The following is a 27,145-nucleotide window of genomic DNA, read 5'->3' on the forward strand; positions in this document are numbered from 1 at the left end:
TGGAAATTGCGCGGTCATGCAACACTGTACGCAAATTAAGGTTTCATCAGAAATATAGCTTTCTCTTGGTGGCATTTGATTACTGCTGGATTTTTTATTTTTTTGCAATATGCACAGAAGATTTAAAAATATATATATATTTTTTTTTTACTTCCTGCTTTACATGTCTTTGGTAAACAAAAGTCACAATAAGTGTATATTTTTTTGGTATGCGTTAAAAGGTATAGTGTCTGGAATTTGTTTTTATTTTACTAGTAATGGCGGTGATCAGCGATTTATATTGGGACTGTGATAGTGTGGCGGCCAATCTGACACTAGCTGATGCTGGCTGGGGGGTACACTAACTTACATCAATAGTGACACTAATACAGTGATTAGTGCTAATGCTATACACTGTCTCTGTACTAATGACACTTGCTGGCCTCAGCCAAGCTGCTCCCGGCCCCTCCACAGCTCAGCGCTCCATTGAGCGAGGCGGAGCCAGAGCGGTGCTGACAGCCACCAGCTCTCTGCTCACAGAGCCCTGAGAACCAAGCGATCGGCGATGTTTGATTGCTTGTTTTTAGTGTTAGAGCCGTAAGGGGACTGATGCTGCATCTACCTAGGTAAATATGATTCGGGGAAAAAAATTCCATACATCTCTTTTAAATGTGTGCCCCACAGTGTGTTAAGTCTGGTACACACGATCAGATTTTCCACGGACAAAGTGTAGGACTTTTGTCCGAGGGGCGTTGGCCAGGAACTTGTCTTGCACACAAACGGCAAAGAATTGTCGGCCAACAAACACAAAACTATGGGTTTTTTCAGCTCTTTAGCACCACCCTTTGGGCAACTTCTGCTAAGGTTGTGTTATGGTTAGCATTGCTTCTGAGAATGCGTGTTTGTACTTTGGAGTTATGTTCGAAGGACTTCTGTACACACGATCGGATAATCCCACAACACACATTTGTTGTCGGAAAATTTTAAAGCATGCTATCCAACAATTGTCCGATGGAGCGTACAAACAGTTGGATTTTCCGACAACACCCTGTCATCACACAATTCCCGTCGGAAAATCTGATCGTGTGTACGGGCCTTAAGAAACCAGAAACAACTATTGTGTCACTTCTGGTTTCACTGTAAAATACATAGGCAGATGCTTTTAACCCTTTCACACCTAAGCCTATTTCTAACATTTGTTGCTTACAAGTTAAAATCTGTATTATTTGCTAGAAAATTACATAATAGAACCCTCAAACATGTTTTATATATATATATATATATATATATATATATATATATATATATATATATATATATTTAGCAGAGACCCTAGAGAATAAAATGTAGATTGTTGCAATATTTTATGTCACACGGTATTTGCGCAGCGGTCCTTCAAACGCAATTTTTAGGGAAAAAATACATTTTCATGAATAAAAAAATAAATAAACAGTAAAGTTAGCCCACTTTTTTTTGTTTAATATGAAAGATGATGTTACGCCGAGTAAATAGATACCGATCATGTCATGCTTTGAAATTTTGCACACTCTTGGAATGGCAACAAACTACGGTACCTAAAAATCTCCATAGGCGACGCTTTAAAAAAAAATAATGGTTACCAGGTTAGCGTTACAGAGGAGGGGGCAGATCCACATACATCTGCGTGGGCGCAGCATATGTGAGATACGCTACGCCGCTGTAACTTAATTTGCTATTCTTTGAATCCTGAAAGAATTTGTGCCGTAAGTTACGGCGGCGTAGGGTATCTCTCGCGGCGTAAGGGCGCGGATTTCAAATGCGGCCAGTAGGGGGCGTGTTTCATTTAAATGAAGCGCGTCCCCACGCCGAACGAACTGCACATGCCCCGTCCGTCAAAACTCCCAGGGTGCATTGCTCCAAATGACGTCGCAAGGACGTCATTGTTTTCGACGTGAACGTAAATGGTGTCCAGCCCCATTCACGGACGACTTGCGCAAACGACGTAAAATTTTCAAAATTATACACGGAAACGACAGCCATACTTAACATTGAGTACGCCACCAGATAGCAGCTTTAACTATACGCAGGAAAAAGCCAAACGGAAACGACGTAAAAGAATGCGACGACCGCTTGTACGTTTGTAGATCGTCGGAAATAGCTAATTTGCATACTCGACACGGATTACGACAGGAACGCCACCCAGCGGACGTCGAAAAATTGCATCTAAGATCCGAAGGCGTACGGAGACGTACGCCTGTCGGATCTAACCCAGATGCCGTCGTATCTTGTTTTGAGGATTCAAAACAAAGATACGACACAGGAATTTTGAAATTACGCCGGCATACTTTCTTTGTGGATCTACCCCGAGGTCTTTTGCTAGAATTATTGCTCTCTCTGATGATCACGGTGATACCTCACATGTGTGATTTGAACACTGTTTAAATTTTCTGGGGCACGACTTATGCGTGCGTTTTCTTTGCTGCGCAAGCATGCGGAGATGGGGGTGCTTTAAAATGTTTTATTTTTTTCTTATTTATCTTATTTTTTGTCCCATTAACCACTTCCTTACTGGGCACTTAAGCCCCCCTCCTGCCCAGACCAATTTTCAGCTATCAGCGCTGACGCACTTTGACTGACAATTGCGTGGTCATACAACACTGCACCCAAATGATATTTTAATCATTTTTTTTCACATAAATAGAGCTTTCTTTTGGTGGTATTTAATCACTGCTGGGGTTTTTATTTTTTGCTAAACAAAAAAACATAAAAAATTTTGAAAAAATAAATAAATCATGTTTCATAGTTTGTTATAACATTTTGCAAACAGGTAATTTTTCTCCTTCATTGATATGCGCTGATGAGGCGGCACTAGTGGGCACTGATAGGCTAAACTGGTGGGCACTGATAGGCACAGATAAGGCAGCACTGATAGGGACAGATAAGGCGGAACTGATGGGCACAGATACGGTGGCACTGAAGGGTGACACTGGTGGGGGGCACTGGTAGGTGACACTAATGGGCACTGGTAGGTGACACTCATGAGCACTGGTAGTGGACACTGGTAGGTGACACTGATGGGTGGCACTGTGGGCTCTGATGGGTGGCACTGTGGCCACTGATGGGTGACGCTGTGGGCACTGGTGGGTGGCACTGTGGGCACTGGTGGGTGGCGCTGGTGGTCACTGGCAGGTGGCTCTCCTTCATTTGGACCGATGTCCCTCTGATAGCCACCAGTGATCGGCTATTTTTTTTCTCCTTGCGCTATTAGCGCGAGGAGAAAAAATAGCCGATTACCGGCTCTGCTTACAGCACATGATCAGCTGTCATTGGCTGACAGCTGATTACGTGGTAAGGGGTCAGGATCGACCCCATACTCTGATCTGTGATCAGCCAAGTCTCATAGAGCGCACCGTGCGTCCTGCAGGGGGCACGCAGGCCGCTCGAGCACGGGAGGACGTCCAGAGACGCCCTCCTGGCAATTCAGGTCCGTGCTGTAGCCGTCTTTCGGCTATAGTGCAGAACGTAGTGGTTAAAAAAATAAAATTTTATTTTGATCACTTTTATTGCTGTCACAAGGAATGTAAACATCCCTTGTGACAGTAATAGGTGGTGACAGGTACTCTTTATGGAGAGTCTAAAAGACCCCCGATCCCTCCTTTGCACTTAAAACTATTCAGATCGCCAAAATCTGCAATTCTGAATACTGTCATTTTTTTTAAATTGGTGCCATTGGCAGCCAGCCAAGCAAACTGGAACGGTACCGGGGGATGCCTACAGCTATAAACCCTTCAAGCCACATACGGTCGGCATGAAGGGGTTAAGTACAGAGGAGAGATCTGGGGTCTAATTGACCTGAGGTATCTCAGTAAAGAGCACCTATCACTGGTTGTGTAGTGTAAAAATGTAAAACCTTTTAACCGCTTCAGCCCTGAAAGAATTGGCTGCTGAAATGACCAGGCCATTTTTTGCAAATTGGCACTGCGCCGCCTTAACTGACAATTGTGCGGTCGTGTGATGCTGTACCAAAACAAAATTGACGTCCTTTTTTCCCCACAAATAGAGCTTTCTTTTGGTGGTTTTTGATGATCTCTTCGATTTTATTTTTTTTGCGCTATAAACAAAAAAGAAACAATTTTGAAAAAAACTATATTTTTGACTTTTTGCTATAATAAATATCACCATTTTTTTTTAAAAAAAAGCAATTTTTTTCTCAGTTTAGGCTGATACGTATTCTTCTAAATATTTGTGGTAATAAAAATCGCAATAAGCGTATATTGATTGGTTTGTGCAAAAGTTATAGGGCCAGATTCACGTAGATGAGCGGCGGCGTAACGTATCGTAGATACGTTACACCGCCGCAATTTTTCATCGCAAGTGCCTGATTCACCAAGCACTTGCGATGAAAACCTACGCCGGCGGCCTCCGGCGCAAGGCGGGCCAATTTAAATGGGCGTGTGCCATTTAAATTAGGCGCGCTCCCACGCCGGACCTACCGCGCATGCTCCGTTTCCAAACTCCCGCCGTGCTTTGCGCGCCGTGACATCATTTTTTCGAACTGCGATGCGCATAGCGTAATTCTGTATTCCCAGACGGCTTACGCAAACGACGTTATTTTTTAAATTTCGACGCGGGAACGACGGCCATACTTTATACGATTGCTGTATAAAGTTACGTCACGAACTCCCCCCCAGCGGCGGCCGCGGTACTGCATCCTAAGATCCGACAGTGTAAAACAATTACACCTGTCGGATCTTATGGCTATCTATGCGTAACTGATTCTATGAATCAGTCGCATAGATAGAACAACAGATACGCCATCGTATCTGCTCTGTGAATCTGGCCCATAGCGTCTACAAAATAGGAGATAGATTTATGGCATTTTTATTCTTTTATTAGTAATGGTAGCGATCTGCGATTTTTATTGTGACTGCGACATTATGGCAGACACATCGGACACTTGACGCTATTTTGGGACCGTTGTCATTTATACAGTGATTAGTGCTATAAAAATGCACTAACTACTGTGTAAATGACACTTGCAGTGAAAGGGTTAAACACTAGGCGGCAAGGAAGGGATTAAGTGTGTCCTAGGGAGTGATTCTAACAGGGGGGGGGGGGTACAAGTGACATGACAGAGATCAGATGGAAAGCTGATTTTTTACACCTATTTGAGAAGCGTCAGAACAGTCTTGGGAAGCAAGTGGTTAAAAAAGCGTTTAGCGTCACATTTAAGATTTCAGGGACTGGATTTACCCCTCCCCTGGTAAGGAACTTACAGCCTACAGTACACAATCCCTCCATCCCACTTCCAGCTGCTCCACCACAAAACACACTCACAGCACAGCCTTCCACAACAGCGTGGCTTATCCAATACACAGGCGCCCTGTGCTGACGTCATAGGAAAGCGCCGGAGCGGACACGTGAGTGAGTGTATCTGAAGGTGTGGAGGCCAGGATGAGTTCTGAGATGCAGAAAGGGAGGAAGAGAGGGAAAATTCAGTACCTGAGCAATGCCAAGCGGCACAGGGGCGGCAGACAGCTGGAAGTGGGCATGCAGGGAATCCTCATTACCTGCAACATGAATGAGGGGAAGTGTGTGGGAGAAGCCTACAGACTGCTCGGCGAGTATGGGGACCTGCTGTATGGAGCTGAGAAGGTGAGTGACAACACACTGCTACACCTTCACCACCATATGACCTCTTACATCTAACGCCACTCTTATTTTACATTGATTTGGAAGGAGCAGTGAAAGCAAATAAGTCCCAGAAGCTTCAAGCCGTAATGTATTAGTGTGCCCAGTGTGTTATACATTATGGGAGACTTACCTGGCCAGTAGAGATGGGTGGGTTCACACAAGAGTTCACCCACCTGAGCTAAGTGGTGAAGACACGCTTATTTAGCCACTTGCCAACCAGCTGCCATTATTATACTGCTGCAGGTCGGCTTGTTCCTGCAAATTGCCGTAGCTGTACTACGGTCTGTGTTACAGCTATAGCAGGCGCGTGCCCGCTGCACGGCGGGGGAGCTGATGCGTGTGGCTGGCCACCCGCAATTGCTCCACAGAGAGCCAGAATGGGGATCTGTCAATGTAAACAAACAGATCCCCGTTCTGACAGGGGAGTAGAGAGACCGCTAGTGTTAACCCCTTCCCTACCACTGTCATTTATACAGTAATCGGTGGCTATTTTTAGCACTGATTGCTCTACAAATGTCTCTGGTGCCAAAAAAAGTGTCTGATCTGTCTACCGAAATGTCGCAGTCCTGCTAAAAATCGCTGATCACTGCCATTGCTAGTAAAAAAAAAAAATGAAAATAACAAAAAATGCCCTAAATCTATCGCCTATCTTGTTGATGCTATAAATTTTCCGCAAAAAAAAAATCAATATACGCGTATTGCGTTGTGTGTTTTTTTTTTTTTTTTTTACCAAAATATTAACCACTTAAGCCCCGGACCATTATGCAGCTAAAGGACCAGGCCCCTTTTTGCGATTTGGCACTGTGTCGCTTTAACTGACAATTGCGCGGTCATGCGATGTGGCTCCCAAACAAAATTGACATCCTAGGGGGCCTAAGACGCCTCACTATCTCACCCCTTCCATGCGATCCACTCTGCGGGTGTGGAAGGTGGGTGAGGCGCTGAGGGCGCCCCAGCCTAACTCCTGGTCTCCTCACTCCCCCCCTGTGGCTGAACCCCAACCTACCGCAGTTCAATACCATCCTGGGCCAAATATAAAATACTGACCCTTGAACATGTGATCACTAACGCAGAGCTTTCCCCCTTCCATGTTTTACGTGCCAAGTTTAGCGTGCCAGCACAGGCCCACTTTAGGTACCTCCCAAATAGTGCATGCCTATAGGTGTCAGTTTTTGGGCCGGCCAGTTGAGTTGGCGTATTCTGAGCTTGAAACCACTCTTCGGGTAAAAGACTTGGAGAATCCCACATTTCAACTCTGAGTCCCTGTTGGTTGCTGCCGCTCCCGAGTTGTCCTCCCTCCGCAGGAAATGGATGGGGGATATACAGGAGCTGGACGAGGATGACTGGAGGGAGATGTGGGACTTCCCCTTCTCCCCTCTGGTCTCAGCACGGGACAAACTAGTCCAGTACAAAATTGTACACAGAGCTCACAGCAGTGGCTCCCTTGGCACAGAGCTGAATGGCAGTTCTGTGTGTTATTGGACACAGGGAGGGAGCTGCAGCTCGGCTCGGGTGCCCCCATAGAAAGCTGCTTGCTGTGGGGGCACTCGACAAGAGGGAGGGGCCAGGAGCACAGAAGAGAGACCCGAGAAGAGGAGGATCTGGGCTGCTCTTTGAAAAACCCCTGCAACAGAGCAGGTAAGTATAACAGGTTTGTTAAAAAAAATATATATATACTTTTACAATCGCTTTAACAAGCATATCAGATTTTTCTGTCCCGATGGATCAGAATAATTTCAATAAGATTTACTCAGATTGTTCTGTGTATGACCACCATTCGATTGGTAGATTGTACAGTGTGGGGGAGATTTACTAAAAGTGGTGCATACAGAATCTGGTGCAGCTGTGCATAGTAACTAATTTGCTTCTAACTTCATCTTGTTCAATTTAAGGCTAAGTTCACTTTTTGTAAAAAATAAATGCACATCTTTTCGGTGAAGAAATGTGCATTAATTATTATTATTATTATTATTATTATTTTTTTACATTGCATCCTGTAAAGTATTGCACCCATGATCAGCAGATTTCAGGTACAATGCCTGGATCCTGCAGGCTCTTGGTAAGCTGTCTGCACATACCTCCAATATGGGCAAGAAGAATCAATGGCTCACCAGTGCCCTTGCAGTTCATTGAGGACTATAAGCCCTCAGTTGCAATGTATGACAGTACTCTGTGGGGAATTTTTTATTTTTTTTGGGGTACAACGTCGCACGACCACATAATTTTCAGTTAAAGCGACGCAGTGCCGTATTGCAAAAATGGCTTAGCCATTAAGGGGACAAATCCTTCTGGGGCTGAAGTGGTTAATTTTATACTTGTAGGTGGCCTGGTGATCAGTTACACAGCCACGTAATTTCATACAATAATAGGCACACTGGGCTTCATTCACAGGACCTGATCGCATGCCATGTTTAGGCGTTCTCCCAAATACGGCATGTGATCCAGAAAATGTCAATTTACTACTGCTTTATGTGGTATTATGGTAAAAACGCTTTGTAAATTCAGCATATAACAGGAGTGAGCCCAGTCACAATTTTTTTTTTTTTTTTTTTTAAACTAGTGGTCCTGGCATGCGATATTTAAAGTGGTTGGAAACCTCAGTCATAAAATTTGAACAAAGCACATACAGTATATCTGTGGTGTTCACTTATCCCTGTGGTTGCAACTAACAATTATTTTCATAATCGATTAGTTGGCTGATTTATTGCTTTAATTAATCGGATAAAAAGTAAAAGAAATTGGTGTAAAGTTGAAAAAAAATACAATTATTCTTGAATATCTATATGTAGTGGTAAATATAAATTAAATAACCAGCTATATTGTTGGGGATAAAATATCTAATCCACTCTGAGGATAACAGAAGAGATGTACTGTAAATACTATTAGAGGTTGAATTTGGTACATATCGGACTCGCATCAAGATTTTTTGTTAAAAAGACCTAAAGACGCTGTTTTGTGGATTTTCAGACAAGGTTGGTATATAGTAATATTCGTGACAGACTCCCTTGTCATAGACGGGTAGTTTTGATACAAGCTACCTGCACCTGCTGTCACTTATGCTGGCCATACACAAACAAATTTATCCTACAAAAATTTTAGTTTTAAAGCAGAGTTCCACCCAAAAATTGAACTTCCGCTTTCAGGGGGAGCAGATCTGTTTAATCCAGGTATTTTCTTCCACTTCTGGGCAAAGATCGGCACAGCTATCTATGCCATGTCTGGCCCCTCCTCCGCCCCCTGCACCCACTGTCTTCTGGGAAACATACATGTCCCAGAAGACAGCAGGGACCAGTGAGGATGCACATTAGGAAACCAGGATGTGAAGCCGCAAGGCTTCACTTCCTGATTCCCCTACCAAAGATGGTGGCGCCTCCACCCGAGAGCCGAGTGACAGGTTGGCTTCAGGTGAGAACATCGCAGGCACCCTGGACAAGTAAGTGTCCATATTTTAAAATTCAGCAGCTGCAGTATTTGTAGCTGCTGACCTTAAAAAAAAAAAAAAAAAAAAAAAATTGGCGGAAATGGGAAAAATCTGGAGGAACAGAATAGAAAATTTCTCGACCTCTCTTATTTTCAGAGAGTGTATGTAATTTTCTTTAATAAATTACTTTGATTTTAAAATTAAATGTTAAAAGCAAGTGAAATTTTCGAACAGCATTCGTCTTATGTACAAAGAATGCCGGGTGATGATGTCAGCGCGCCACTGTAGGCCGTCGCCGGGTGGACCAAGATGGCCGCCGCTCCAGGAGCTAGGCTGAAGCCGTGGCCTTTCCTATGGCCGAGGCAGCAGCGGATCACACTGTGTGCCGATCCGCATATGGTGACCCCGTTCGGATCACGGATCATTTACGATCCGTTGCACCACTAGTACCGATTAAAAAAATTGACAATTAATCTTTAATTTCCACAGCCCTACTAAAAATGCATGCACAGTGTTTTCCATGTGTTCCAATGACTCTAGTTCACACCAGTGCAGTCAGTTTCCGGTGCAGAAACTGACCGGAACTGACTGTATTGGTGCAGAAAAAACGGAACTGCATTTGGTGTGAACTACCACTAAATGTAATTGTAATGCCTTATATTACATCCAGTCCATCAGCCTCCACCTTATCAGGGTTCAGATGCTGATCTTGCCTGCACGGAGCCCTTAAAGTGATTGTAAACATTGGATATTAAACTTGCCATACTACCTGCTTTGTGTAATGGTTTTGCACAGAGAAGCTCCAATTCTGGGGTCCCCCACCAGTGCTTCAACCTCCTCTTGTCATCAGAATGCCCTTATAGCAGGCCTAAACAAAGTAGTGTACAGAGTTCCCCTATAGCAAGGTAAAAAAACGTTTGCCTTTTGAGAATCTCTCACTTCCTTCTCCTGGGGTGTACAAGTAAAAAGACTTCACTGGGTATATGAGAGAGTTTACAACCACTTTAAGGACTGGCAGCCGCCACCCCCTCTGCTGCCACATTTGGCACTTTTTGGGGGGAGTAGGTACCTGGTTTTGACAGGTACTCGCTCTCACTTCCGGCTCATTTCTCTGCAGCGATCCAGAAGTTTCCCCCCCCCCCCCCCCTGCAGCCTTCTGGGACACTTCACAAGTCGCAGAAGACTGTGGCCCATTCACAAAGCACAGCGCACTAGAAAACAGGCTGTGAACCCCAGGACTTCACTTCTAGTTTCCCTTCATCAAGATGGTGGCGCCAGGACTCGATAGCCAATTGAAGCATTGGCTCGGGTAAGGACACTGCTGGAAACCTGGACAGGTAAATGCCCTAATATTATTAAGTCAGCAGCTACAGTATTTGTAGCTGCTGACTGTGTATTCTTTTGGGGGGAGCCTGGAGCTCCTGATTAACAACCAGCTAGTGATAGCCTGTGGTAAGGACACCGCCTACTGCCGGTGGTAAATTAAAGGAGTTGTAAATAACAGTAATTTTTTGCTGAAATTACTGTTTACAGGGTATAGAGACATAATAGTTAACTGATTTCTTTTAAAAACGATTAAAAATAGATAAAAATCAATCATATAATGTACCTGTAGTTTCGTTTTTGCATGTTTCCTGCCTCTGCTGTACAGAGCCACAGAGCCAATACAGGGCAGTGATGGTTTGGAAAACGAAACTGATTGGTGCTGAGGGGTTTTAGACACACAGTAATCATACCTCCTTGATTAGTGACCACAGAGAGAAAGCTCCCAGTACTGTGGTTATCAGGAAACAGACAACCAGGAAGTGTGGAGATCAGAGAAGAATTACAGCAACTTGAGAGCAAAAACGAACAATGAGGACATGAAAACAGCACTGCATTAAGGTAAAGGAAGCTATTAAGATTAAAAAAAAAAAATTCCTTTACAAACCCTTTAACGCAGACCTTCACTACTTAAAAACTACAATAACTTGTACAGTATTTTACCACATACTCGGATGCAATAAGATACCGCTTTGTGAATGGAGCCCACTAAGTAAAGATGTGTTGTGGGGGTGATAATTTGCTAATTGCAGTAACTGACAACAAACGCCCTTTAAAGTGGTTGTAAACCCAACCACACATCTTGCACCTACAGGTAAGCCTAGATTAAGGCAAGAAATATCTCCTAAACTTGCACGGGTTTAGGAGATATTTACAGTAATTCCAGGCGCCGATGTCTATGTGGGGGGGTTGCAGATATGCAACATCCCAGAAAATAATTTTCATGTGTTATTTTGCACTGTCCTGAAAAATGTCTGATCCAATTAGTCTAGAAATAATTGCCGTGATAAGGAAAAACCTGTTCCTTTTCATTCAGCTAGGTGAAAAGAATGACAAAGCATCAGGCAATGAGGAGGAAGAAGAGGTGGATGAAGATGATATTGAAGCAGCATTGAAAAAAGAAGTAGATCAGATTCGCACATCAACAAAGAAAAATCTACACAGGTTTCGATCAGTGGAGAGTGGAGCCAATAATGTTGTCTTCATAAGGACTCTAAATGTTGGTAAGATCTCTAATACAGCACTTAAAGCAATATTAAATCCAAAGGCAAATCATTATTTTTCAGTTCATCAATTTTTTAGATATAATGGCTACATTCATTCGTTTATTTTTTTTATTTTTTTTTCTTATTTTTTATTTTTTTTTTGGCTTTCAATTATTTTCATCTGGTGGTCCAACCAGTAAGTCTGTTTTTTTTTTTTTTTTTGTTTTTTTTTTTTTTTAAAGGAACAAGCTCTCTTGCAGGTGTATAAAGTTAGAGATGAGGCAAACCAATTTTAACACTGACAGGGGTGCTTACAATTTATTTTTATTTATGTAAAGCCTTTATCCCAAATGGAATAATAAACTTTGTAACTGCTTATAAAGTATTAGCATTCGGCTTCAATGTATTAGTCTATTTAAATCTGCTAGGACATCTAACACTCCCCCCCCCCGCCCCCCAGACTGATGATGCTGCTGTCCAAATGTGTCCCCTCATCCAGACAGGAGGTGTGTTACTGACCAGATCACCAGGTGAAAAAGAAAACAAATGCAGCCACCACATCTAATGATTGATAAGCTGAAAAATATAAAATTATTGATTTGGGGTTTAACCCCTTCATGGCTAAGCCTATTTCTGATATTTTGGTGTTTAAAATCTGTATTCTTTGTTAGAAAATTACTTAGAACCCCCAAACTATATATATATATATATATATATATATATATATATATATATATATATATATATTTATTATTATTATTATTATTATTATTATTATTATTATTATTATTATTATTATTATTATTATTATTTTTTTAGGGGAATCTAGAGAATAAAATGGTGATTGTTGCAATATTTTTTGGTACTCGGTATTTGTGCAGCAGTCTTTTAAACGCAACTTTTCGGAGAAAAAAGACACTTTCGTGACTTAAAAAACAAAACAGTAAAGTTAGCCCAGTTATTTTTGTATAATGTGAAAGATGATGATACACCGAGTAAATGGATACCAAACATGTCACGCTTTAAAATCACCACACTCGTGGAATGGTGACAAACTACGGAACCTAAAAAATCTCCATAGGCGACGCTTTAAAAAAATTACGGTTACCAGGTTAGAGTTACAGAGGAGGTCTAGTGCTAGAATTATTGCTCTCGCTCTGACGATTGTGTCGTTACCTCACGTGTGATTTGAACACCGTTTACATATGCGTGACTTCTGTATGCGTCGTCTTTACTGCACAAGCTCGCGGGACGGGGGCACTTTAATTTTTTTTTTTTTTTCTTCACATTTCATTTTTTTTATTTTTTATATTTTGTTACATGTGTTTAAAAAAAATCACTTTTATTGCTGTCACAAGGAATGTAACATCCCTTGTGACAGTAGTAGGTGGTGACAGGTACTCTTACCTCTAAAAGACTCCAAATCCCTCCTTTGCACTTCAAAGTATTCAGATCACCGAAAACAGCGATTATGAATACTATATTTTTTTTAAAACCTGCGCTATTGGCAGCCAAGTAAACCAGAAGTGACGTGTTGACGTCGCTTCCGTGTTTACATACAGGACACTGTAACAAAGCAGTTTTAGCTTTTAGCCGCATCGGTTGTTATCCCTGGAAAGCCAACCGCCCGCTCTAAAAGAAAAAACGGTACGGGTATGATGGCTGCAGCTGCGGGCATCATCCCAGTATAACCCCCTAAACACAAGGCTGCATATATGTGTACGCTTGGCGTGAAAGGGTTAATGCCACATTAAAGCAGACCTGTCCCCCAAACATAGTAATGTGCTGCTCAATGTCCTTGCCTCTTTGAACTCTGCTGTTAAAGTGCTGTGGATTCCACCATCTGAGAGAGCTGGGAGGGAGATTGCTGTGATTTTTTTTTCTAACGTGTTTACATTATAAAAGCTGTATAGTAAAAAATTCCAGTCACTCAACAGTAAGGTTTTTAGTTCTCCTCATCTTGCCTAGTTTTGCCTCTGTTTTAAGGAACTTAGTGTTGTATTTATTGTTTTTGTGATGTTGTCTTGTGCTTTAGAGCCGGAGAAGTTGGTGCACCACATATTAAAAGATCTGTACACCACAAAGAAGAAGAAATCCCGTGTAATCCTCCGTATGCTGCCAGTGACTGGCACATGCAAAGCTTTTCCTGAAGATCTCAAAAAGTATTCAGAGACTTTCTTTCAGCCTTGGTTTAAGGCCCCCAACAAAGGCACCTTCCAGATAATGTACAAAGCAAGGAACAACAACCATATGAATCGGGATGAAGTCATCAAAGACTTAGCAGGTATTGTTCTCTTAAACTGACCATCAGTTGATGATCTATCAAATGTCATGCATGTCAGGGAAACCTTGAGCCAATTTAAGTTCTTTTAATGACACTGTTAGCTACTGGTCAAATTTGGCATTGCAAAGCTCCTATTATGATTGAACTACAGACCGACCATTCGCAATGTTTTTAGTGCGGTTTAAGATCTTGTCCCTTCCATTGTACAACAGAGGAGTTGTTAATAAATATATATATAAATAAATAAAAAAAAATATATATATATATATATATATATATATATATATATATATATATATATATATATATATATATATATATATATATATATATATATATATATATATATTCTCTAACTACTTTGTGTTCACTAAATGACCTTTAAAATACGTTAAATTCTAACTTTGCTCTCATTGATGGATCATACCCTCCATGCTTTCCCTCCAGGGGAATAAAAAAATATTGGTGATTACATTTTCCATCATCCAACCCCAAACAAAAAAGATTTGGATTAGATGATACTTTAAGCTCCATACTTCATATTAGGGTTGTCCCGATACTAGTATCGGGACCGATACTGAGCATTTGCGGGAGTACTTGTACTCGTGCAAATGCTCCCGATGCTTCACCGATACTTTTTTCTTTTCTTTCTTCCTCCTCCTGAGAGGGGGCGGAGAGGAAGGTGGAGAGCAGAGCAGTCATTGGGTATGTAAAGCATGCCACTGGAGGAGAGGAGAGCTGCTGCCGTCTAGTTGATCGGCGCTCAGGGAACATAACGGCTTTCATGTGAATGGCTGTGTGTTCCCCTCCGCGCGTCGTCATATCCCCTCCCCCTTGTTCGGGCACTTTGCTAGACCACCTATCCCAGGATTGGACGGGTGATCTGTCTATCAAAGTGCCCGGACAAGGGGGAGGTGCTATATATGATGACGCGTGGCGGGGAACACACAGCTATTCAAATGAAAGCTGTGTATGTTCCCCGAGCGCCCATCAACTAGACGATGGAGGGGAGACCTACATAAGACTGCATTTGGGGACACATGGCTGCATTTAAAAAAAAAAAAGTATCAGTACTTGTACTCGGTCCTAAAAAAAGTGGTATCGGGACATCCCTACTTCATATGCAACTCAATATTGCTGTAGGAGGTCAGAGGTCTCTGACTGATTACTACTGTAATTGTACTACTTTAACTTTTCTCTTTTGCTTCAGGAATTGTTGTCAGCCTAAATCCAGAGAACAAGGTGGACCTCAGCAACCCAGAGTATACAATTGTGGTTGAAATTATCAAAAACGTTGGTTGTCTGAGTGTAGTGAAGGACTATAACTTGTTCAGGAAATATAACCTGCAGGAGGTAGCCAAGACCACTAAAGAGGAAAATCCACAACAACCAGCAAATGATGAGAAAAAAGCACAAGAACCGAACAAAGAGGAAAATCCACAACAACCAGCAAATGATGAGATAAAAGCACAAGAACCGAGCAAAGAGGAGCCTGTGCCAGCCGCTGATGCCTAAAAAGACTAGCATTCAGGACTGGAGGGACCCAACGCTAAGAAACTGCCACCTTCCAATATGTTTGACTGGGACCTATGACCATTTTAGTACTTTCCTTGTTCTCACTCAACCATTTTCAAGTCTGGAGAAATGGGTCGCTATAATTAAATGATAATTTAACATTGTAAACGTTGGTAATATTAGGCTTGTCTGCAAAAAGATTATGTTGTAGCTTTGTAGAAAATTGCTTCCTTCACCCCCCTACACACACTGCACTGTAGCTGGGGTGTCGGTTGCCTGCGTTTCTGGAAACTACTAGTGCTCTGTTGTGTAAATAACGGAGTTTACACTTGGCTGCAAGACTAGCCCATCAAGTCAATATTGAGACATTGGGGTTGCTTTACTAAAACTAGCGAGTGCAAATGCTGGTGAAGCTCTGCATAGAAACCAATCCACTTCCAGGTTTGTTTGTTTTTTTTTTTGTCGTCAAAGCTTAATTGAACAAGCTGATTGGCTACCATGCACAGCTGCCCCAGATTTTGCCCTCTCTCCAGTTTTTGTAAATCAACCCCATTGTCTTGTACTTGAAGGATTCGTCTAGCTTTGGTCAGTGTTATATGAATAAGTTAACTGTGGTGTGAAAAACTCCTCACTTTATTGCTGTTGACCCCAAAAAACCTACAGAGACATGGGGGTAGATTCAGCTAGATCAGCGGATCTTTAGATCCGCGTAATCTATCTTATTTACGATGTAAATTCTATATTCAGAAAGCACTTGCCTCTAAAGTTGCGCCGGCGGATCGTAAATCCCCCGGCGGAATTCAAATTCCGCGGCTAGGGGGAGTTTACTATTTAAATCAGGCGCGTCCCCGCGCCGATCGTACTGCGCATGCGCCGCCGGCTAAATTTCCCAGCATGCATTGCTCCAAATGACGTCGCCAGGACGTCATTGGTTTCGACGTGTACGTAAATTACGTCCATCCGTATTCGCGAACGACTTACGCAAACGACGTAAAAAATGCAAAACTTGGCGCGGGAACGGCGGCCATACTTAACATAGGATACGCCGCATATAGCAGGGGTAAATATCCGCCGGAAAAAGCCGAACGCAAACAACGTAAAAAAAAAAGCGGCGGGCGTTCGTTTCTGAATCGGCGGATCTCCTCATTTGCATATTCGCCGCGTATAGAAATGGAAGCGCCACCTAGCGGCCAGTGGGAGATTGCAACCTAAGATCCGTCGGTGTAAGTCACTTACACCTGTCGGATCTTAGGGAGATCTATGCGGAACCTGATTCTATGAATCGGCCGCATAGATCCAACCGTCGTATCTCTATCTGCCCCATGACGTCTACCTTCTTGTCTTAGGTTTACTCCTGAATGGAGAGACGCCAACCAGTGAACTAGAGCAATGCAAAATAGCATGTGTGTTACAGATGGCCCTCTCCTTATTCCTTGCTTTCATTTCCCTGTTTCTGTTATGAAAGGGAGCTGCCCATTCTGACTTCTAAAAATGCTTGTTGACTGGCAGTCATGCTGATCTGAACTAAAGTTCTGACTTTTCTCAAACTTTCCCAATCTGCATACTTGTACAGGGTCTGTGACTCAGAGCTGCTGTAGCCAGTGGGCCACTGGCACCTCCTGTGTTTTCTCTTTACTAGTATATGTTAGTCATGTTGTGTTTTTTTTTTTTTTATTTATTTTTGTACCTACACGTAAGCCTATAAAAAGGCTTACCTGTAGGTAAAGTAAATATCTCCTAAACCAAACCTGCACGGTTTTATTTACTTTAGCAGTGCCGGTGATGTCACCGGCGCATTTGTGCACTGCGCTCTTAGTTTACGGCGTGCCTTCCATAGAGAGAGTCGTGCCGCAGCCCCACTAGCATGCCCACGTCAGCTTCCCGTGAACCCGGAAGGAAGACCGGGTGAAGATGGAAGCCCTGTCAGCAGTGACAGCCCACCAATGGAGGGCTTTGTTTTCAGGTAAGTTTTTCATAATGTACTAGTGTGTGATGCATACTAGCACATTATGACATTCATTTGCAGGGAGAAGACTTTGTTTTAGTTATGTTTTGCGGTTTATTACTACTTTAAAGTTTAGCTTTGCATTGATTTTATATATTTTTAATTTAGACAACCTTGCCATTTTGAGGTAGCTTGTTCTTTCTACGTTTCTATGCCATTTTTTTTTTAGCTTAGAAGATTAATATTGTGAATTGTGTTTAAAATTACCCAGATAGGTAATTTCTTTGTATTTACTGCCATCTAGTGGTCATCTAGAGTCATTTTTACTCATGAAATATATATGTGTGTTTGTTCTTGCAGATGTATGTATTACATTTAAATGTATACATGCTAAGTATTTTTGAAAACTTACAGGTATTTATTACTTTATCAGAGGTTAGTGTTCCTCCTAATGCTGGCTTCTGTTTTTTTCCCCCTTTTAAAGAAAAAAAAAAAAGCAATCTTTGTTTAGGTGTCCAAAGTCAGCGTTTGCTTCCTGCATATGTACTAGTTTAAAGATTATGCAGCTACGTACATTCTGGGGCCTTTATGGTTCTTGGTTGTATTCACAATGTCTAAAACAGATCAGCCCCTTCTGCAGAGTCTGACTTTGGGACATGGCCTCCGCCTAGGAAAACTCACTTGCCTGCAGCATAGGGACTGTTTTTTTTTTTTTTTTCTCAAATAGTTTTTTTTTTGAATATCAGACTTATAAACAAAGAATACAAAACCTGTCGCAGCAATATGAAGAAGGTCAAGACCTGAGATTGAGTAAAAGAAGCTGACACATTGGGGGTTATTTACGGAGGCAAAGCCACTTTGCTCTGCAAGTGAACTTGAAAGTCCAGTCGCTGTAAATCCGAGGGGGACCTGCAAAGAAAATAAAAAGCAGCATTTTTGCTTGTACATGATTGGATGATAAAATCAAGCAGAGCTTCCCCCTCATTTCAGATCTTCCCCTCAGATCTACAGTGACTGCACTTCCAAGTGCACTTGTAGTGCAAAGTGGTTTTGCCTTTAGTAAATCAGCCCCATAGTTTGTTAGATTCGTGGCACATATCCAAAAGATAAGGATTGCTTTTTATTAATAAAAGGTACAGTTTTTTATTTATGTAGAGAGATTATATATATATATATAAAAATCTGTGACATGTTAAAAAATCTCATGCAAGAAGACATGTATTTAAAAAGTACATTTTCTAGTGTGCTTAGACAGCAAGCTGCTTCATGTTAAAATGTAACACTTTGCATTGATGGGTGTTGAATTTCTAGTTTTATTTTTGATCTGGAGCAACATAAATATATTCTGGTAACACAAAAATATAACCGTTTCTAATACAAGTAGTGGATTGCTAAGCTTGTGTTATTTAAAAAAAAAAAAAAAAAACTTTATTTAACCACTTAAGACCCGGACCAAAATGCAGCTAAAGGACCAGGCCCCTTTTTGCAAATCGGGACTGCGTCGCTTTAACTGACAATTGCGCGGTCGTGCGACGTGGCTCCCAAACAAAATTGGCGTCCTTTTTTTCCCCACAAATAGAGCTTTCTTTTGGTGGTATTAGATCACCTCTGCGGTTTTTATTTTTTTGCGCTATAAACAAAAATAGAGCGAAAATTTTTGAAAAAAATTCAATATTTTTTACTTTTTGCTATAATCAATATCCCCCAAAAATATATAAAAAAACATTTTTTTCCCTCAGTTTAGGGCCATACGTATTCTTCTACCTATTTTTGGTAAAAAAAAAAAATCGCAACAAGCGTTTATCTATTTGGTTTGCGCAAAATTTATAGCGTTTACAAAATAGGGGATAGTTTTATTGCATTTTTATAAAAAAAAAACATTTTTTTTTTACTACTAATGGCGGTGATCAGCGTTTTTTTTTTCGTGACTGCGACAATATGGCGGACACTTCGGACAATTTTTATACATTTTTGGGACCATTGGCATTTTCACAGCAAAAAATGCATTTAAAATGCATTGTTTATTGTGAAAATGACAGTTGCCGTTTGGGAGTTAACCACAGGGGGCGCTGTTGGGATTATGTGTTCCCTGAAGTGTGTTTACAACTGTTGGGGGGTGTGGCTGTAGGTGTGACGTCATCGATTGTGTCCCCCTATAAAAGGGATGACACGATCGATGCAGCCGCCACAGTGAAGAACGGGGAAGCCATGTTTACACACAGCTCTCCCCGTTCTTCAGCTTCGGGGAGCGATCGCGGGACTCCAGCGGCGATCGGGTCTGCGGGTCACGGAACTACGGACCGGGCGCGTACTAGTACAGGACGTACCTGGATGTACCTGGACGTACGTGGATGTGCCCAGCCGTGCCATTCTGCCGACGTATATGTGCAGGAGGCGGTCCTTAAGTGGTTAAGTTGTGTGGTCCAGCTTTAAATCTTCTGTTTCACTCATTTATTTTAGAAGGTATACTTAAAGTTGTAAATGTTTTTTCACCTTAATGCATCAAGGTGAAATAACATCCGACAGTAACGAACCCCCGTTTTACTTACCTGACCCCTCGAAAGTCCCGCGCTCATCCCCGTCATCCTCAGTTCTTAGCCTGGCCGTTGATTGGCTACACTGGATGGACTGAAAGTGGCGCAGCCATTGGCTGGCGCTGCTGTCAATCACATCCAATGATGCAGCGCGCCAGGGGCGGGGCTAAGTGATGCAGTTGGCGGCTACGGCCGCCGCTGTATCATGGGAGCATGCACGCAAGAGCTTTCAACCATGGGCGCTCGCTCGCATGAAGGTGGAAAGCTTTAGCGGGGGGGCCCGAGACAGCCGCCGGGGGACCCCCAGAAGACGTGGATCGGGGGCCACTGTGTTCAAAGCAAGTCGCACAGTGGAGGTAAGTATAACATGTTTGTTTTAAAAAAAAAAAAAAATTATAATAATTTACTTAAGTAAGTAAGAGCGCAGTGCACAAATGCAACATCACTGGCACTGCTAAAGTAAACCAGAGATCCAGGATCCAAATGGTTCAGTTACGACAGCTTGATGCTCGCACTGTTATCTGCACAAATGTGTATTTACTGCTCAAATTTTTTTTTTTTTTTTTTTTTTTTATGTAATACCTGTCCGATGGTTTTGCATGATTATTCTTCTCTTGTGCACAATAAAAAAATCTTAAAAAAAACAAAACTGAGATCCGGGTTTTCTCACAAAGGGGGGGGATATTTACTAAAACTGGTGCACACATAACCTGGTGCAGCTTTGCATAATAGTCAATCGGCTTCTAACGCTTGTTTAATTAAGCTTTGACAATAAAACCTAGAAGCTGATTGGTTAATATGCACAATTGGACCAGATTCTGTGTGCACCATTATTAGTAAATAAGCCCCCCAAACAGTCGTATATATTACAGGTACAAAAAACAAACCTTAATATGAATCTGTAAGGACAGAAATATTAAAGCTGTCATTGTTGACCTATATATTTATTTATTTTTAATTGAGGCATCACTGACCTGGAACATTAAATGTACATCATATCATATTTGGTATCTAGATAAAATATGTCAGAAAAGAAAGCTCCTATATTTCTCTTCTTTTAGGTTCCCTTAGACCAGTGATGGCGAACCTTGGCACCCCAGATGTTTTGGAACTACATTTCCCATGATGCTCAGCTACACTGCAGAATGCATGAGCATCATGGGAAATGTAGTTCCAAAACATCTGGGGTGCCAAGGTTCGCTATCACTGCCTTAGACCATAGTCGGGCAGTGGATATGCAAAGTAAAGCCCCGTACGCACAATCCGATTTTCCAAAGTAAATTGTGTGATGATAGCCTGTTGGAGCGTACAAATGGTCGGATTTTCCGCCATCGGACAATTTTCGGATTTTCCGCAGACAAATGTTGGATGCAGGCTTTAAAATTTTCCGTGAACAACTGTTTGTCGTCGGATTTTCTGATCGTGTGTACACAAGTCCATTGGACAAAAGTACAGACACGGATGCTCGGAAGCGATGCTCACCAAACACATTAGCAGAAGGTATCCAAAGTGTGGCGCTAAAGAGCTGAAAAAACACATAGTACGTTACTACATTCGTGTTTGTTGGCCTACAATTCTTTGCCGTTTGTATGCAAGACAAGTTCCTGGCCAACGCCCTTCAGACAAAAGTCTGAGACTTTGTCTGCGGAAAGTCCTATCGTGTGTGTACAAGGCTGTAGAAACGATCGCTTAGCTGGCTGCAGTAATCTAAAATGTGGTTGTCCATGGGTTACTGACCTTCAGATATCTGTACTGCACAGCCTAATTAAATAAGACTACTTGTCTCTAAAACGTTGAACTCTGGGCCCAAAAAATGTTAACATTTAAATGCATTCCTCAATAGTCACCAAGGATATAAATCCCCTTTTGTATTTACCACATGTGTGTGTGTGTTTTTTTTTTTTTTTTTTTTTTTGCAAAGACCCTAGAGCAGGGATATGCAATTAGCGGACCTCCAGCTGTTGCAGAACTACAAGTCCCATGAGGCATAGCAAGACTCTGAAAGCCACAAGCATGACACCCAGAGACATGATGGGACTTGTAGTTTTGCAACAGCTGGAGGTCCGCTAATTGCATATTCCTGCCCTAGAGAATACAATGGCAGTCATTTCAACTTTTTATCTCGCACCATATTCGCGCAGCAATTTTTCAAACGCATTTTTTGGGGGAAAAAAAATAAAGTTTCATGCTTTAAAAAAACGTAAAGTTAGCCCAATTCTTTTGCATAATGTGAAAGATGAAGTTGCGCCGAGTAAATAGATGCCTAACATGTCACGCTTCAAAATTGCACACGCTTGTGGAATGGCGCCAAACTTCAGTACTTAAAAATCCCCATAGGCGACGCTTTAATTTTTTTTTTACTGGTTACATGTTTTGAGTTACAGAGGAGGTCTATGGCTAGAACTATTGCTCTAACGTTCGGCCACACCTCACATGTGTGGTTTGAACACCGGTTTCATATGTGGGCGGGACTTACGTATGCATTCGCTTCTGCGTGCGAGCACACGGGGACAAGCGGCGGAACAGCTGCTATGATCGTTCTTATGGTGTAGGGAATCGCTGGCTGAAACCAGGAATATCTGAATGATGCCTGTAGCTGCACCCATCATTCAGATATACCACCACAAAGCCCAGGATGTGTGTGTGTGTGTGTGTGTGTATATATATATATATATATATATATATATATATATATATATATATCCTGCGGATGTGAAGTGGTTAAAAACCTAGGTCACCTTGTAAAAGCAGCAGTGACATCATCACTGTGCTGCACATAGCCTGTGCTAAGAGCAAAGCAGTCGGAGGGGCCCAGCAGGTCAACCCTACAGAGGTTCCCTGCAGATAAGTACAGAAGGGAGCGAATACAAGAGCAGTCACACTGCACAATGAGAAAGAACAGCAGTCACTGTTTTATATTACAGGAAATACCTTCCCTGAGGCATTATAAAAGAGATCTGGAAGAAAGACGCCAAGATAAAATAGGATATTTTGTGATCCAAGCAATTTTGTATAGGCTGATTTCTGGATTTTGTTGTACTACCAATTTTCAATTAAGTAAGGCAAGGCAAGGCTTGCTGAAGCTAACAAGTAATCCAAAATAACTTATAACTTGAGTGCCTCAAGTTCACCCCCTGATCCTAGATCAGTGTTTCACAACTCCAGTCCTCAAGGCGCCCCAACAGGTCATGTTTTCAGGATTTCCCTCAGATGAAACTGCTGTGGTAATTACCAAGGCAGCGAAATGGATCAAATGCCCTGTGCAAAATAATGGAAAACCTGAAAACATGACCTGTTGGGGCGCCTTGAGGACTGGAGTTGAGAAACACTGTCCTAGATGACTGCCCAATAGCAGTGCTATAGCATACATTGATGCACAAATATTTTTGCACCTGCATTTTTTACAGTGCACCTTGAAGAGAAAGTGAACATTGTGACCGTAATAATAACCCCCAGCATTGGTGTCAGTACTATTACCCCCCCCCCCCCCTTGTACTGCCACTCAGTAGTAGTGCTATTTAAACCCCTTCCCACTTCTGGGGATTGCAGTGGCAGTGAAATGCAACCCCCTAGTACTGGCAGCCAGTACAAAGAGGTTTAAAGTGATTTAAAAAAAATAAACATGTTATACTTGCTCTGGGTAATGGTTTTGCACACTGCAGCCCCGATCCTCCTCTCCTTGGCCCTGTCATCCCTGCTGAGTGCTCCCATAGTAAGCAGCTTGGTGACTTTGCCCTATGACTTCATGTCCAGCTTTTTCATGCGACTTCAATGAACGGGATCCAACTTTGATCTGGCCATTCCCAAACCAAAGGGGAAAGTAATAATGGGAGTATGCTATAGGCCACCTAACCTGAGGGAGGAGGGGGAGGCGGACCTCCTATCACAGTTTGGAACGGCGGCAAGGATGGGAATTGTCATTATAATGGGGGATTTTATTTACCCAGACATAGACTGGATGGAAGGAACCCTGCATTCGGCTAAATGTCTTTCAGGACAATTTATTGATCAGATGGTAATTGCACCAACAGCAAAAAAAGCAATACGTTACTAGACCCACCGTTTTGCGTTAAAAAGTCCTTGCCCTTTCCAAATAACGCAGCAGCTGAAAAAAAATCATGGATGTGAACGTGTCCCATAGGAAACCATGTAAATGAACTGTAGTGTGTTTCTGCAAAAAGCACCAAAAAACAGGTGTGAACCCCGGGCCTGAGATGTTTAGTAACATAATGGGGTTAAAAAAACACAAAAATAAGTACAAAAAGAGCAAATAATCGCTACTGTAAGGGGTTCATTTTTTTACTGTGGGACAGTGAAAGTAATATTTACAGTAGCGATTTTCTTTTTTGTACTATAAAGGGCTAATTTTAGTTTTTTTAATCCCATTATATTACTGGCCGATTAATCGATTATGAAAATTGGAATCGATTAATTTCATAATCGATTAGTTGTCGATTTATCGATTAGTTGTTTCGGCCCTAGTGCAATCAGGGCGGCTAAGATAGAACACGAAAGGGATATAGCGGAGGAGAGTAAAAAAAATCACAAGAAATTCTTTAAGTATATCAATTGTAAAAGAGGGAGGTCGGATCATATTGGCCCCATAAAGAATGATGAAGGGAATCTGGTTAAAAAAAGACTGAGAGATGGCAAAGGTGTTTAAAGGGGTTGTAAAGGTTCGTTTTTTATTTTCTAAATAGGTTACTATAAACTAGTGCAGTGCTCAAAATTTCAAGTCCTGAGCTACTAGCCAGGCCTCAATTGTTACTCGCCACCAGTTACCCTGCCCAACCCCTACCATGTCCCGCCCCTAATCCCGCCCTCCTAAATTATCTCATGAAATGACACTTAAATGTTTTATGCAGAATTAAGTTATAAATATTAACAACAACTTTATTCGTGCCCAAAAATGCAGCCTGCCCATGTCTACCAATGCAGCCATGTGTCCCCATTGCAGCCATGTGTCCCCAATGCAGCCTTGTGTCCCCAGTGCAGCCATGTGTCCCCAATGTAGCCTACCTGTGCTGGGTAAGAGAGAGGAGAGCCGCCGCCGCGAGTGTGGGAGTGATCTTAGGGGAGAGGAGAGGAGAGTCGCTGCCGCCGCCACTATGTTATTCAAAGCGCGGGGGAACATAACTTTCAATTCAATAGCTGTGTTGCCCGCCGCGCACCGTCATATACAGCCCCTCCCCCCTTGTTCGGGAAACTTTGATAGACAGATCACTCATCATCATCGTCATCGTCATCGTCATCGTCATTTCATTTATCTTCATTTTGGCGGACATTTTTGGGACCATTGGCATTTTTATAGCGATCAGTGCTATAAAAATGCCTTGGATTACTTGCCACTGGCAGGGAAGGGGTTAACACTAGGTGTGTTCTAACTGAAGGGGGGGGGGTGGACTGACTGAGGGAAATGTCTGATCGCTGTTCATACATTGTATGAGCAGACAGATAATGACAGGGGTCTGATGAAAAAAATAAAGCAATTTGGGGAGTATTACCATCTTTATGAGGTTCCCTCGACCTACCGGTGAAAGGGGAAGGTTACGCCATGTCGTACACCGCTTCGTCAAATGATCCAGCATCGGAAGAACATTCTTGTCCAGGTATGACCCCGACTCGAGTCCCACCCTCACCCCCAGATAGGTGAATTCATCCACCCATCGGAGAGGAGTATGAGAGTCTGCCCGGGACAGCGACTGGTGGAGCGGGAGCAGAACCGATTTGTCCCAATTGATACGCACACCCGAAAACCGACCGAACGTCTCAAAATGTGACAACGCTTTTCGCAAGGAGGCGGAAGCGTCCGCCAAGTACAGCAGGGCGTCGTCGGCATAGAGGGACAATATGCGGGGCCAGCGGTTCCAAGGCCAAGGCAAACAATGCTGGCGACAACGGACAACCTTGCCTGGTCCCCCGTTCCAAGGGAAAGGAGGCAGACAAGGACCCGTTAGTGCGAATACGCGCCCTAGGGTGAGCATACAACATTTGTATCCAGGACATGAAACGGGGACCAAAACCGAAGCGCGTCAAAACCGCCCAGAGGTAGCCCCACTCGACCGAGTCGAAAGCCTTCTCGGCGTCGAGCGAGGCCACCACCCCGAGGTCGCCAGGGCCAGCCACTGCCAGGTGGGTATGCAGTCGACGAAGGTTGATATCAGTACCACGGCCTGGCATGAAGCCCGTCTGGTCAGGGTGGACCAGGGCTGTGATTACAGTGTTGAGCCTGTTGGCCAGGATCTTCGCAAAAAGTTTCGCATCGACGTTGAGGAGAGATATTGGACGGTACGAGGTGCACAGGGTTGGATCCTTACCAGGTTTGGGGATGACCACGATTATTGCCTCGCTCATCGAGTCCGGGAGAGCTCCCGACTCCGATGCCCCAGCAAAAAGCGACTGTAGCCTGGGGGCCAGGTCTTCCTCATAGAGTTTAAAGAAATTCGACCGGGAAGCCGTCCGGTCCCGGGGTCTTTCCCCCCTGCATCATTTTTAAAGCTGCCTGTACCTCCTCTAGTTTAAATGGGGCATCAAGTTTGCGCACAGAAGAGGGAGTGAGAACCGGGACATCCACCTCCTCCAGGTAACACAACAGGTCGGCCACATCATATGCCATTTTGGAGCTGTACAATTGTTGGTAGTAATCCGTGAAGCATTGGTTGATCTCCTGTGGAGTCGAGTGGAGGTCCCCCTCCCTAATCTGAGCTATAGCAGACGCGCCCGACTGTTCCCTGGACAGCCAGGCCAGAAGCCTCCCCGTCCGCTCCCCTTGCTCGAAAATGCGCTGGGACTGACCGTAAAAGGACAGCCTGTTGCGTCAGGGATTGAAGACGGGAATAGTGGTTAGAGTCACAGGGTACGAACATAAAGGGCCTCCTGCCTAACTGCCTCCCCTTCCACTTTAGTGAGCTCCGCCCTACGCTCCCTCCTCACCCCCGAAATAATGGACTGATAGTGGCCCCGGGAGGAGGCCTTAAAGGCATCCCACACCGTGGCCTCCGCAGCCGTACCCGGATTGTCTGCCCAGTAAGACCGCAGGGTATCACTAAACTTGGGATCCACCTCCGGGTCAGAGACCCAGAATCTGGAGAGCCTCCATAGGGTGCTGTTCGGTTCAGTCGTCAAGGTCAACGAAAGGAGCAAAGGGGCATGGTCCGAGATCCCGCGGGGAAGAATAGTAATGTCCCGTACCCTGGGTAGAACCGACGCCCCCACGTACGCCAAGTCAATACGTGAAAAGGATCTATGGCTGGCCGAGTGACAGGT

General features: G+C 43.1%; 2 protein-coding genes across 2 annotated transcripts in view; one reads left to right on the forward strand and one right to left on the reverse strand.

The window, feature by feature from the left end:
• Positions 1-5,274, reverse strand: part of ACSM3 (acyl-CoA synthetase medium chain family member 3) — a 70,255-nt gene extending 64,981 nt beyond the window's left edge. Inside the window, exon 1 of the mRNA XM_040356855.1 lies at positions 5,235-5,274. Within this exon, the coding sequence (XP_040212789.1) occupies positions 5,235-5,259 (25 nt within the window). The 5' untranslated portion in view covers positions 5,260-5,274. The remainder of the gene's footprint in view (positions 1-5,234) is intronic.
• Positions 5,275-5,315: 41 nt separating this feature from the next.
• THUMPD1 (THUMP domain containing 1) lies at positions 5,316-15,568 on the forward strand. The gene is made up of 4 exons (XM_040356857.1): positions 5,316-5,613; positions 11,433-11,619; positions 13,637-13,885; positions 15,096-15,568. The coding sequence occupies exons 1-4, from the start codon at positions 5,413-5,415 to the stop codon at positions 15,398-15,400; spliced, it is 942 nt and encodes a 313-aa protein (XP_040212791.1). The 5' UTR covers positions 5,316-5,412; the 3' UTR covers positions 15,401-15,568.
• The last annotated feature ends 11,577 nt before the right edge of the window (positions 15,569-27,145 follow it).

This window comes from Rana temporaria, chromosome 6, assembly GCF_905171775.1.
Source record: "Rana temporaria chromosome 6, aRanTem1.1, whole genome shotgun sequence".
NCBI classification, from domain to species: domain Eukaryota; kingdom Metazoa; phylum Chordata; class Amphibia; order Anura; family Ranidae; genus Rana; species Rana temporaria.

What these genes read in the sequence shown, in the direction of transcription:
- THUMPD1 (XM_040356857.1), top strand. Translation starts at nt 5,413, where the DNA reads ATGAGTTCTGAGATGCAGAAAGGGAGGAAGAGAGGGAAAATTCAGTAC. An exon ending in TGCTGTATGGAGCTGAGAAG is followed by an intron (nt 5,614 to 11,432) that starts GTGAGTGACAAC and finishes CTTTTCATTCAG; the next exon opens with CTAGGTGAAAAGAATGACAA. An exon ending in CATAAGGACTCTAAATGTTG is followed by an intron (nt 11,620 to 13,636) that starts GTAAGATCTCTA and finishes CTTGTGCTTTAG; the next exon opens with AGCCGGAGAAGTTGGTGCAC.